This window comes from Chaetodon trifascialis, chromosome 2, assembly GCF_039877785.1.
Source record: "Chaetodon trifascialis isolate fChaTrf1 chromosome 2, fChaTrf1.hap1, whole genome shotgun sequence".
NCBI lineage: Eukaryota > Metazoa > Chordata > Actinopteri > Chaetodontiformes > Chaetodontidae > Chaetodon > Chaetodon trifascialis.
In genome coordinates this window covers 3,146,528-3,159,493 of record NC_092057.1, presented here as the reverse complement: position 1 = coordinate 3,159,493, position 12,966 = coordinate 3,146,528, and the positions used below count along the sequence as shown (strand labels likewise).

At 46.0% G+C, this 12,966-nt stretch overlaps 1 protein-coding gene across 1 annotated transcript; it reads right to left on the bottom strand.

Moving 5' to 3' along the window:
* Positions 1–87: 87 nt before the first annotated feature.
* On the bottom strand, positions 88–10,511 carry chtf18 (CTF18, chromosome transmission fidelity factor 18 homolog (S. cerevisiae)). The gene is made up of 22 exons (XM_070985395.1): positions 10,424–10,511; positions 9,905–9,997; positions 9,671–9,821; positions 9,018–9,198; positions 8,787–8,879; positions 8,270–8,322; positions 8,049–8,190; positions 7,722–7,946; positions 7,532–7,629; positions 7,300–7,423; positions 7,056–7,192; positions 6,881–6,974; positions 6,704–6,802; positions 6,492–6,622; positions 6,297–6,411; positions 5,975–6,199; positions 5,737–5,886; positions 5,136–5,266; positions 3,362–3,506; positions 3,127–3,222; positions 2,357–2,426; positions 88–209 (listed from the first exon to the last, which is right to left on the bottom strand). The coding sequence occupies exons 1-22, from the start codon at positions 10,509–10,511 to the stop codon at positions 88–90; spliced, it is 2,763 nt and encodes a 920-aa protein (XP_070841496.1).
* Between the last annotated feature and the right edge of the window lie 2,455 nt (positions 10,512–12,966).

The window sequence follows — 12,966 nt, the reverse complement described above, 5'->3', positions numbered from 1 at the left end:
TCAGATGTTTACAGGACAGAGATGTGTGTGTGTGTGTGTGTGTGTGTGTGTGTGTGCGTGTGTGTGTGTGTGTGTGCGCGTCGGGGGTTACAGTAGCTCTCTGATGTAGACGTTTCGTCTGACGGCGTTGGACATGCCCTCGTTGAAGCGGAACCACACGTCGCTGTTGCCCACCGCCGTTCCCATAGAAAGAACCTCGCACTTCTCACCTGCAGGCGGAGGAACAGAGCATTCTGGGTGTTTTTTTAAGGGCTAATCCAGAGAGGACTCAGTGGTCCTCTCAAGCGACTTCATGACAACTTTAACAATCAAACTGACTGAAAACAAATTGAGCTTTTGTTAAATAGTGTCAGCTGTTTTCTCAGTGAACCGATGTCTGAATTTTTCAAAGCTCAGTGTCGTCAAACTGCTCGTTTTATATGAACCACAAAGATATTCAGTCTGTCATCACAGACGAGTAAGAAAACAAGCAGTCACATTTTCTCATCTGGAAGCAGAGAGGCATTTCAGCTTCAAGCACAAACTGAACTTTTCACTGATTCATTTGATCAACTAATTGATTCAGGTCCAGTTTAATAATTTAAAGTGATGAAATAAATGACTTCATACGACAGAGCTGCAAATCCCCACACTGGAGATTAAGACAACCTGGATAACCTCTGCGTTTTTTCACCGTTCAGGCAAAATGAGCAAACGGAGGCTTAGCCTGTCGGACTGTCGGACATTTTCGAGACCAAACAGTTAAATTAACACTCAATAATAAAAATAACCACTGGCTAGAGCCCAGCTCAGAACACAAATTCACCTCATGTGCAGTTCATATGAAGCGCATATGTATCCCGCAGTGCTGAGCTGTGGTACATCCAGAGCGAGTGTGTGTCCACTTGTCCCCGAGCACATCAGGGACTTCAGTCCAATCAGTGCGCTAATAGAAAATGATGTGCACTCATCATCACTGCCACGGTCTCACAGTGTCACGAGTCACAAAAGACTGCTGCTTGAAAATTGCTGCTGCATTTGTGCAGGGCTCTCGGGATGGGAATCCAGAACCGGTTCCAGTTGTCTGATCGACATGCTGGCATGTTTTTCTGACCCATCGCAAAACAAAGACATCAAACTCGCGCGTCTATGCAGCTGGAAACCTGCAGCAAGACGGTGGCAGAGAGGAAGAAACGGTCCAAAGTTCACTACACGAAAGAAAACAGCAGCGCTCGCTGTGATGTCTGTAGAATTAGAATTTAAAGTCAGGGCGGAAACAGCGAGAACACGATGAAACATTTTTCGAGGCATGAGGAACTTAAATTCCAGGGATGCCGAGTATTTGACATCTGATCTACACAGGAGCGCCGCTGCGTCCTGACAGCGACGCTCGCTATTAGTGCGGCTCAGAGAGGTTTAGCAGATTTTCTCTTTGACCAAGAGAACTTAATGAAAAAGAACGCTGCACAAATATTCTCTCCTTCTGTTCATTTTAGATGAACCGGTTTCAAACTAAACAGTCACATGTGTGCCTTTTATCAACTCTGCACAGCGTCTTAACATGTGGAGGCTTACTCTTTCCACACAGAACTGATCAGGAATCAATAAGGGAATCGATACAGAGTCTGACCAATAATGGCCCTCTCATCCCTGCAGGGCTCGCATGCTCATGCCGGCACGCCGTTTGCTTGGCTTAATGAAACACGTCTCTTACTGGATATTAAAAGAACAGCGGTATGTTTTCCAGAGCTGTACGCAAAGCAGAAGCACTGTTTTGAAAATGTTTCCTCCAGGTGGCCATGCTGCAGAGAGCGAGCGAGCTCCGGCTAAGACCTCTATTGTTTATGCAAATGTGCTATTTTGGGTGTGGAGCTGCGTTGCGTCTGAACAGCAGATGTTTGTTTGCACTGACACAAAGCTACTGAAAGGCCAAGCTGCAGCGACGACTCCCCACTTTATTTAGGCTTCTGGAGCTGAAGTGATTAAAGGACTTTAAAAGGTAGCAAACCAAGTAATTTAGCAGCTTTAACTGTGTAATTCATAGAGATTATAATGTGAGGGTTGTGTGTTCTGCTGGCTGGTGTCCAGATTAAAGAAGGAGGCTGCAGATCAGGCGTGTCCACGCTTTTATGGTGCTGACAGAAATATGATATTGCAAACATTGTGAAGGGGAAGTGCAGGTGGCAGCGCTGCTGACAGTCCAGCTCTGCTGCCTGCAGTCTGCCACAGGAGCTCCAAATTAGAAGCGTTACGTAACACACATCAGTAATCACCTCCGGTGTGTGTGGACCTGATGTGCCTTGAGGCGTTGTTCCCTGAACGGCCTGTGTTCCCACAGGGTTTGGATAAATGGAGTGGCAGTAATGCCACACAGTACCTGAGTCTGAGGACAGCTGCGGTCGCTGAGGTTTGGGGGCGACGGCTCGACCGAAGAAGTCCACCTCCGGCTGCGAAACAAAAACAGCAAGCGAGAGAAAAGGGGAAGACTTCAGAAGTTAGTCAGAAAGTTTCTGAAATGCTGTCCTCAACAACGAGGTCAATAACAATGAACAGTCTCACACACACACACACACACAAACTCATTAGCCTCATTTCCCAGTTTCACCACTGGGGACGGCGACCCAGTGGCTTCTCACCGTCCTCATTTCTGCCCTCTAGAGGCTCACTCTCTCCATCACTGATCACTCAAACACCAGAGCAAACAGATGCTGGCTGCCCCTCTCCAGCTCCACCTGCAGGCATCAACTAACACTGACAGCCCTGCTGGAGGGAGCGTGCTACTTCCCCACTTAACGAGGAGCTCAAATAACCAACACCTGCAGGTGCTGCTGACCCGTCCAGTCACGTATTGGAGAGTCACTTCCCCCATGTGCGGATAAAAGCTTAAAAGAGATTTGGCTTGTATTTTCGTCTTTGCTTATGTTGGGATTGGACTTGTACTGCTCGTGGTTGAAGTTAGAGAATCAATGTCCTCCTGAGTGATAAATATATATAGAAAAGAGCTGTCGTGAGCTGCTGATCATTTCTCTTTTATTAGAATAATGTTTCAGCGCTCAGGCCTTCTTCAGCACCAACTATCAGGATTTGATTTGATCTTTTTTTCCCTCCTAAGTGATAAAAACGAGTGTGCATGTCAGAGCGTCTCACCCTGGTGTCCACTGTGGTCTGTTTGACAATGTTCTCCAGCCTCTGCTCATGGTTCCTGGTCGGTTTAGGACCGCCGCTCTTTTTTTCTTCCTTTTTCTGCACCACACAGACACGGCAGATTATAAACACATTAGATTATTAACACACACACACACACACACACACACACACACTGCAGTGTGTGAACCATCCCCTCAATCTGTCAGGCAGAGCATGCCGTGTGTTTAAGGCTCACCACTGCAGGGTTTCGCTGCAGCACCAGTTGCTCGGCTCTCCTCATCTTCTCTTGCTCCATCTCTCTGCTGATGGTTTGTTTGGCCTGATACGTCAGCTGGCGGCGCGGGGGCAGGCCCGGATACCTCACCACCTCCTCAACACGCCTGCAAACACACACAAGTAAACAGCGCTGCGCAAACAACAAGAGACGCACACACAGCTTAAAACTGCCTCGTAACAGCAGTGAGCTCGCACAGAGGTGAACTCTGTTAGATGACAAACAAAATAACAAAAAGCTCTAATAATTCCACTTTTGGTGCCATGGTTCATGTTTTCCAGAATAAAACCCTGAATCTGTCAATCTCTAAAACCTTAATCCTCTTACCGCTGATCTCCATCTCTCTCCAACACACACACACACACACACACACACACACACACACACACACACACACAAACACACACACACAGTATTGCCAGTGAACTCTCATTTATGCTGTATTTAGGCCCATCAGGTATTGAATAAGATAATACCAGCTGATGTGACTGGGAGCTATTTACTGCAGGTTATCAATATAAACTATCAGTGTTGATTTCATCAGAAAAACTGGAAACTGTTGACTTCCCCTTTAACATGATGGATTATACACCGTGCAGATAATATTAAGTAGTTTAACCTCTGGCTAACAAATTTGCAGCATCTGTTTAGAGCTGAAAGCACAGTCAAACACATCATCTATGATATCTGAATCAGTCTTTTCTGGTCTCAAACAGTTTAACCTTGAGTTACTTACATTTAGCTGTCAATGAATCATTTTTAACCATATTCACATTTAATCTCAGATGTCAGGATGGTCTAAACATCACTAGGAGGAGCTGCAGCACACGGAAAATATTACACAACAGAGCAGAGATGAAAGTCCAACATTGCAGTTATGGGTTTTAAATGTCTTTTGGCTCCAAAAACAGACCGATTTTTAACAAGTGAAGTGAATTCTCCTCCATCTTTCCTGCTCTTTTTCTCTGCATGTCTCTGCCTACTCACAGCCTCTGAAAGCCAGGCGACATTATTAACTCTGCCACAGTCTGACCAATCAACAACAGCGTCCACAAAAAGAGCAGTCCAATCAAACAATCCTGCTGGGACTGGGCGTACCCGCCGTCTGCGCCGCTAACTGTTTACATCCACAATGTAACGCTCCCAGTCTTTCTCCATCAGGGGTCAGAGACTGGCGTTGTGGTGCGCCAGAGCGGGCAGGTACAGGAAGGTGTAGATCAGCAGAAGCAGCAGCAGAGCCAACACCAGAGGCAGGCACCAGTCGCTGGTGAACAGCACCTGGTCACAGCGAGCCTGCAGGAAGGAGCCTCCCTCGTCGTCTGACTGCTCGGCTGGCATGGCGGAGGTGCACGGCTCGTTATCCCATTATACTAGCGCCAGAGTCTCAGCTGCTTCCTCTCAACTTCCCTCCTCGTTCGACTGCTCTGATGACTCCAACCTCATTTACTCATCACTTATCTGTTCACCTGTAACCCAACAGTGAGGCTTTGCAGCTTGCTACTCACACCAATACCACCTCTTTCACACACTCACACACACACGCACACACACACACACATATGCACACACACCAGGTGTTAAGGGGATTACTCTCTAAGCCTCCATGCAGAGAACCACAGAGTGGACAAGAGCTCTGACCTTCAGCACCACAGAAACACACATCTGCTCTGCGTGGGTCCACATGTAACATACAGTGTGTGTGTGTGCGTGTGTGTGTGTGTGTGTGTGCACTCACGGCTCCAGTACGTATGTGTACTGTCCCTCGGGCGTGCGGTCCTGCCTGTATGAGAGGTTGTACGCCAGCATGGTGTCGATCAGCTCTCGCATCTGCTCCTTCTCTCTGCTGCTGAACAGCTGCGGATTCACCTGGAAGAAACAAACAGGATTTGAGACCAGAAACAGTTGATCAAAGTTTCAGTGATATGTAATGCGCTGAACACCCCCCTCCTCCTCCTCGCCCCCCATTTTGTCTTTTCAAGGCCGACCCGGGCTCATCATTGACCTTGAGAACACACATACAGTGATTGTGAGACCAGCTTCAGCTCAAGTCTATCAAACTGAAACACGTGTCACCTCCTCTGCAGCACACGAGGCTGAAAGACACCTGATGCACATGTGGCCCGAATTCAAACCTTTACACTGATGTTACTAAATAAATATGGTATTGTTTCATTAGCGTCTATTTAAACATGTCTTATTATGTCATCTTTAACATTTAACCTCACAGTAAAATCAGATAACTTCATGCTCATATATGATAAACAGACGCAGGGCTGGTTACGCATACGCGCAGACACACAGACAGACAGACGTGCACTGGACATTCGCTCACGTACAGGTCGTAGTTTGGGACAGATGATGTCGAGGAGCAGTGTGAGCATATCAAGGGTCAGGCTGAGCGGGCTGATCCTCGTCCTGATGCACGCTGGGATGTCAGCCAACATGGTGGACAAAGCGTTCCTGCTGCTGAGGAGCTGGGAGGACGCCTGAAGAGGACACCATAGCGACTCGGTGATGAGATCTCTACTGCTATTATCTTTGATTTCTATTTAATAAAGCTTACAGTATCAGTACCTCGTGCTGGCTGTGGGGATAGCTGATGCGGGGCACGTGTGTGTGGGCAAACAGGAAGTGGAAAGTGATGGGCAGGAAGGGGAGGTATCTCATCAGGGAGAAGTTCTGACCGTGCAGCATCACTTGGTTCAGCCGGTCTGAGAACGACAGCCAATCCAGAGCGTCGCACACGCTGTGCAGGTTGGGGTCCCTCACACGCATGGACAGGTAATTATCATACAGTCCCTGAGGAGAAGAGACAGATGTCCAGCCTGACATCAGACCTAAGACGTCATCATGTAGCGCTTCACAAACGTACAAAAGAAAAGCATGGGTTCATTACCTGAGAAACCTTTTCATACTCGCCACTGGATGAAGCCAAGTGTAGAATGTGCTGAAACCTCTGAGCTCCACTTCCTGAACCTGGCGCCTCCTCAAACCCCTCACCGATCCGTTTCCTGAAAGACCAAACTCATTGTTCAAACTCTGGAGGCTTTGGACGAACCCTGAGGAAAGTCACTGGAACGACGCTCTGTACCGCTTCGTGCGCTGTAACTGGAAGATCTCCTGCCACAGATGGAACAAGCCTTTGTTCTGGTCCTTCTGCCCCACGGAGACACTCTGGATGGTCTTGACGTCCACCTGCTTGTGGCCGCGACCGTGGAGGAACTGCACAGACAAGAACACAAGCTGCATACCACTGCCCTGCTCATGTAACCGACAGCCCGTCCTTCACAGGACGCCACTCACCTGCAGCGTGTTGATGCAGGACCTGATGTCGTTGTCAGTCTTCTCGCACAGCGACATCAGAGTGCCAGTGTCTGCCTTCAGCCCCTGCCGGAGCGAGATCTGCACACAAACCTCAGTGTGAACCTGGATTGTTGGGGTGTTTGCAAATGTTTGTGTGTTCTGTGAACTACAGCTGACCTCTGACAGCCTCTGTACGAGGCGGGAAGGCTGAGTCTGCGGGAACGTCAAGAGGAACGCCTGCTGCCTGAGGGGTCTGAGAGCTGGAACATAGCTAAGAGGACAGAGAGGTAATCTGACAACGGCTGCAAAGGAAAATCTACAACTTCCTCTTTGATGCTCCTGTCTCTCTTACAGGTCGTTACAGATGCAGATGATTGGTCGAAGCAGGATGGACTCCTTCTTCTTTTTCTTCTTCGCGGTCTCTGCACCAGCCTCCCCGCCGTGCCCGTCTTTCCTGTTCAGAGCCGCTAACAGGATGTTGATCGCAGCCTGTCAAACGCCACAGATGAAGAAAAAATTGTTATGTTGACCAAACCAGAGTTGGCGATTGTTGGAAGCTCTAGTGAACGTGGAGCCTTTAAGAGTCCTGAACGTACCGCAGGCGCTCCATCGATCTCATCTATAATGAGGCAGTTCGGCCTCTCGTTGGCTCCTAAAACTGACTTCATCTGAGTTGCTGTGTCGATGCGTTTCTGGAACACTTCTGCGCTGCGATCGTCACTGGAAAAACATGGACAGTGCTGCTGAGGTCCCAGAAGGAGGATTATTGTAAACCTAATTCTTTATTTACTCGTATTATTCGGTCAGTTTTAATAAGGTTTATCAAACCTGGCATTGATTTCCACCACATTGTACCCAGCATGCTTTGCTATGACATGAGCCAGAGTGGTTTTCCCCAAACCTGGAGGACCAGACAACAATGCCACCTGGAGAAAAAACAGAATAAATTAGATGTTGTACGACAGCTAAAGGTCATTAAACTGAAAGTGCACTGACGTGTAAACGCAGGTGTGCTTACCTTCATTTTGGGTCGTTTGTACTGGTCCAGTTCAGCTTCCAGCAGCTCCTCTGTGATCTCAATCTTGCTCTTGAAGCGATTCAGATTCTGATTGGTTTGATTGGGTTTAAACGAGTTCTGGATGGGAGCCTGCCTGTCAGACCGAGCAGGGCGGGACTTCCTCTCTCTGCCGAACACGACAGTGTCCCAAAGCTTCAACCACTTGAGCAGACAGCGGTTGGTAAACTACAATGAAACGATCGCACACAGCTGGCATCAGTGCAGGATACTGGAGAGTATGTTTGTAGACATGGAGGTGAAGCTACACAGACACTGAATATTCCTTACATCGTCACTGAGAAGCTCTGTGTAGTGTCGGGGAGAGAATCTGTCCACCCAGAGTCGAGAGGTTTGTCCCTCTGTGTCTTCAGGATCATCATTCTCTTTATCTTCAGTGCTTTCAGGCTCGACAAACACATCATTCACACTGCTGGGATGTGACACAAATTCAAGAAGAAAATTAGAAACCACGTACTGCATGTAATCAGGTGTTCGGCGTGGTGACTTACCTGGTCAGCAGCTCTGTGAGACGCTGAGATTCTTCCACAACCTGACGGTGACGCTGCAGGGTTTCAAAGGAAGAGAAGAAATTTTGTAAAACACATTCCTCTTGTTCTGTACTGCAGACTTTACTAAATACATTAAAATACAGGATGTCTGGGATACAGCACAACCTACATTCACAAATAAAGTGAATTACTGTATGTAAACACCAAAGAGGTCACTGTTATATTTTATTTCAGTGCTGACGTTTTTCAAATAAATGAATGTGTCAAATATAATTCAGACTTAAAGGCTTCTATTATGTTAGAATAGAAAACATTTGTTTATTACAAGATGAGGTAAGTGCACGTATTGTTTTGTTTTTTTGGTGCAGATACACTCTGTTCTTTGGTTGCAGTGGTTGTATTATTCTCTGTATTCGGCTACTCGTGATCAAATATTTGGATGAGGGAAACTGACAGCATTGATTGAGCACATGTGACTTCAGATTACACACAAACAACAGCAGCCTTAGTCACTCACCCTCTCTGCCTCTTGTTCTCTCAGCACGCCTATTGGCAGTGCAAGCAGCCCCAGAGCACCCTGGGAGTTTGGTGCCATTCTGGAGTCCACCACCTGGAGAAACACACAGGTATAAAGGCAAAAAGATACAGAAATATAACGTATACAGGAGCTGGACACAAGAGGTATGAGTCAGGGTTTAGGACGAAAAACATTCAACATCACAGACGAATCACTGCTCAGAGGTTTCACCTTCGTCCCTGCGTCTTCTTTCTGTCTGAGGTAGATCCGAGTCCCCGATGAGTCTGTCACACTGATGTACTCTCCCTCTAAAGGAGGCCGCCTCAGCACATGCAGCGATGCTGTGGGAGGTCGTCTGGGCGTCTCTGGGAAAGCAGCAAAGCCGCTGATATCCAACACAGCTGGAGTCGACCTAAAACACACGAGCGTGTTCAGAGGCCTGTCGTACTGAGAACCAGAGGCTGCAATTTGTAATTTATCAATCTATTTTAATGACACGTACATTACGCAATAAAGAAAATGTGACTAATGATAAACGTCACATGATGCAACAGGACGATGTTATGTCTTTAAATTCCTGCTTGTTGTTTGAACAACAATCAAAACTAAAATGATCCACTGAAACAAGCAGTGGCTGAAAACCAAAGACAAGCGTTAAAGATAAAGAACAAAAAGGTGGTTCATTCGTCTACACAGGTCGTGATGTGTCATCAGCTGCAGCTCTTCCTCATCCAAACAAGAGCTTCTGAGTCTCTTGAAATCCTCTGCCGTGCTTCTTCCTTGAGATGTGCTGCCTTTAAGTGACTCTTTTGGGAAACTCCTTGTGTGATGTTTACTGATGGATGTCTCTATCAGCAGGTGTTGTGTCTCCCCACGCATCCTACCTGACGGTGTGAGGGGCTTCATACTGCTCCGGAGAGGACGGCGGTGTGATGTCGTAACTCTGTGACGGGGCTTTGCTCTCTTGAGTCTGCACTGAGCTGAAAAGCCGCTTGGACACTCCTGCGTCCTGCTTCTGCCGCTTCGCCTTCGGGGCTGCAGGGACAAAGTCAGAGTTCAGGTATGAACACACACCAGCAAAGAAACAGGACAAAACACCTGTGAAGTCTTGAACTCACTGGTGGGATGATCATCCAGCAGGTGCTCTACATCAGAAATGTCGTCTCCTGGACCCTCTTTTTGACTACGTCTGCCTGGCCTGGCAGAGTCCTCTGAGATATGCACAATTAAAACTGAAGCTGTTAGCTGGCAATTTACAGAAAGTAACTGATAACATTATAATACATATGAATGTGAATTAACTTAAGTTTTCCAACGTTAAAGCTATATGGAGGAGAAATTAAAACAACCAAGTGAGTGCTAAGTTAGATTCGTCCAAGAATGTGAGCTGACTTAAGGTTTCATTAGAAACTAGACATGAATTTAAGGCCGGAGCAACAACAGCCCAAAGCAGAGCCAGAGGTCTGTGTGTTTGTACTATAAAGATCATGTTTATGAAGAAGTCCGCTTCACGGGTCAACAGTATGTTAACGAGATTAACAGGAAAGTTTGCACTCAAGGGTAACAAAAGCCCTGTATTTAGGAATAAATATTACATCAGTGGTCAGACAAAAGTTTGCTAGCTAGCTTGTCCTCACCCTCCATCTGAGCCAACACTTCCAGCTCGTCGGCGTACTGGTCCTCGAAGTCATCCTGGATTTCGAACAGTTCGTCATATTCGTCCATTTCGGCTTGGACAGGGACACGATACAACCAGAGACACGATAATTTGTTTATTCTGAAGACAGACACTCTCTAAACGATGTTTCCATAAATATCCTCTTCGCCGTTTCAGCAGACACTTCGGCCGAGCAGATTTCCCGGCAATTTTTTGTTGTGATGTATTACTTCCGGGTAAGGCGAGTCTCCGTCCTCTGATTGGTTATGAAAACTTTCCCGGCTCCCATCATGCACTGCGACGAAAAATAAAGCGGTTGGCCTGAGGGTGGCGCCAAACGAAAGACCAAGTTTATGTCTTAATATGAAGGTACGTAACGATAATTATAGTGTATTTTAGTGAATAATCACCTTTATCACAGTCTCACATGTTATGTCCGGCTGAACTTGATTTTATAGTTATTTTTATCTGACGCCTTACACGTAGACTTCTTAAAAACAAAGTTTTAATGTTGTAAATTGTTCGTGTGCCACTGCTGGGCTTGGCTCTTAATTATCATAATTAAGTGTACTGTACGTGTTTCCTTTGTGTGAAGTACTTTGAAATTGCTTTTGAAGTAGGACTACTGACAATTAATGACAGACTCACAGGGCGTTTTTTTTTTTTAATTTTTTTTTTTTTTTTTTAAATTCCAAATAATGTTATCTGAATGAAGGTCTGTGCTTGTAACCAAATATAAAAACCATCAAGAGCTGTTCACTGGCTAAAGTTCATAATTAAAACTCAATGTAATGAATATACAAATACATGCTCGACCCTTACATACACATGACAAGTGGAGCATGTTAAGGTGTGCCTTCAGACACAAATGCATGACTGTATACAGTAAACTTGTCTTTGTCTGTCTATACAAAGACAACACCTGTGACACGAAGATGTATTAATAACACCCATTCATGTATTTACCTACTTTTCTCTGTCTTTCTGTTGCACACAAAGCCTTCGTCCATCTTAACATTTGACATTTTGTTCTGTGTGTGTGTGAGATTAATGATGATGTGTGTGACGTCGCCACCATCTGCTCCTTATAGCAGACAAACACCGGCCAGCAGTTTGTGTGTGACACTGAGTTAATTTCACATCAGGGAGCACGAGAGGAAAACTCACTCAGCCCTATTTGTCTCTTCCTCTCGGTCTTCTCGTCCTCTCGTGTGGTCGCTCAGTGAAAAATGTCCAGATGTGTTGAGATTAAAGAAAAAGTTCTGATTTGGAGGTGCACACACACTGCGAGGTGTGTTTCAGCACAGGTGCATCAGAATTAACCAATGAGCTTTCATCAGGATGGTGTCTGAGGATGCTTCCAGTTTTATCTGTATCTCTTGTATTATCACACATTAATCAATCTAATCAACCAACAGTAAATGTGGAATATAATAAAACTACTTTGAAAAGACAACAGTAATGTTCTGTATACCGAGTATGTATGGTGATTTATAAGTGACTTTAAAGACAGAGGGTTCTATTTTAGGCTGAACTTTACCTTAAATCTTCAATACAAACACCTCCATCTAAAGAGAAATCCTCAGGCTTGTGCTTACAAGCATTTCCACTGAAACCACATCTCACGCATCATTTCTCAGCAGGGCTGTTGCAACATCTAAAAGATGAAAAGAAGTGATCAGACATCCATCACGTGCTGTAAAAGTGAGCAGATCAGTCTCAGTTTTTAAACCGGTAACTGTAACAGTCATCCAGACATACAAATTAATACGTGTGATATCGAGCATTGTAAAGCAGGATTGCATTCAAAAACATTATTTGTGTCCCTCATCAGTCTATGATGCAAAACTACAAATGCATCTATGGTCAAACATTTAATTATTGGAAGAAATTCCCTCAAAAAAACTTGTGCCCACTCTCATTTTGTAAGATTTGGTGTCATGGCTGTCAATGCTGGCTCTTCCTGGAGTGAAAAGCTTCTTGTAGACTCACTGATTCCTTCCTAAAAGTTACTGAATGAAACTATAAACAGCTAAGAAAGTGCTCAGTCTGCTTCTCTCTCACACTTTCACTGACCCTACTTAGCGCGTACCAGCAGATGTTTGTGGGTTTAGACGCTAATGATTATAAACTTGTCATCGCCAATGATTGACCATCTGTGTGTATGAGAGTGTGTGTGTGTGTGTGTGTGCGCATCAGCACGGACTCTGGTCCACATGAGCATCTGCTGTACTCCGCTGCTCACCCATACCGTGCACTCCATTATCCCCTAGCACAGCATGTGTGTCGGCGCTGCAGGTGCCACATTAAGGTGATGTGTTTAATCATCAATTCGACCAAAGGACTGCCCTCTTCACACACGCTCTGCGCCAAGCTCGCCACAACAGCGAGCTCAGCTTGTAGCCGAGCCCAGGAGGGACTTTTACCACGGGCCGGAGTGTGTGTCTGACTGTGTGTGTGTGCGTGTGTGTTCATGTTAGCGAGACTGGTTCTTTATGAGACGGAGTGTAATGTGTTCCTCTT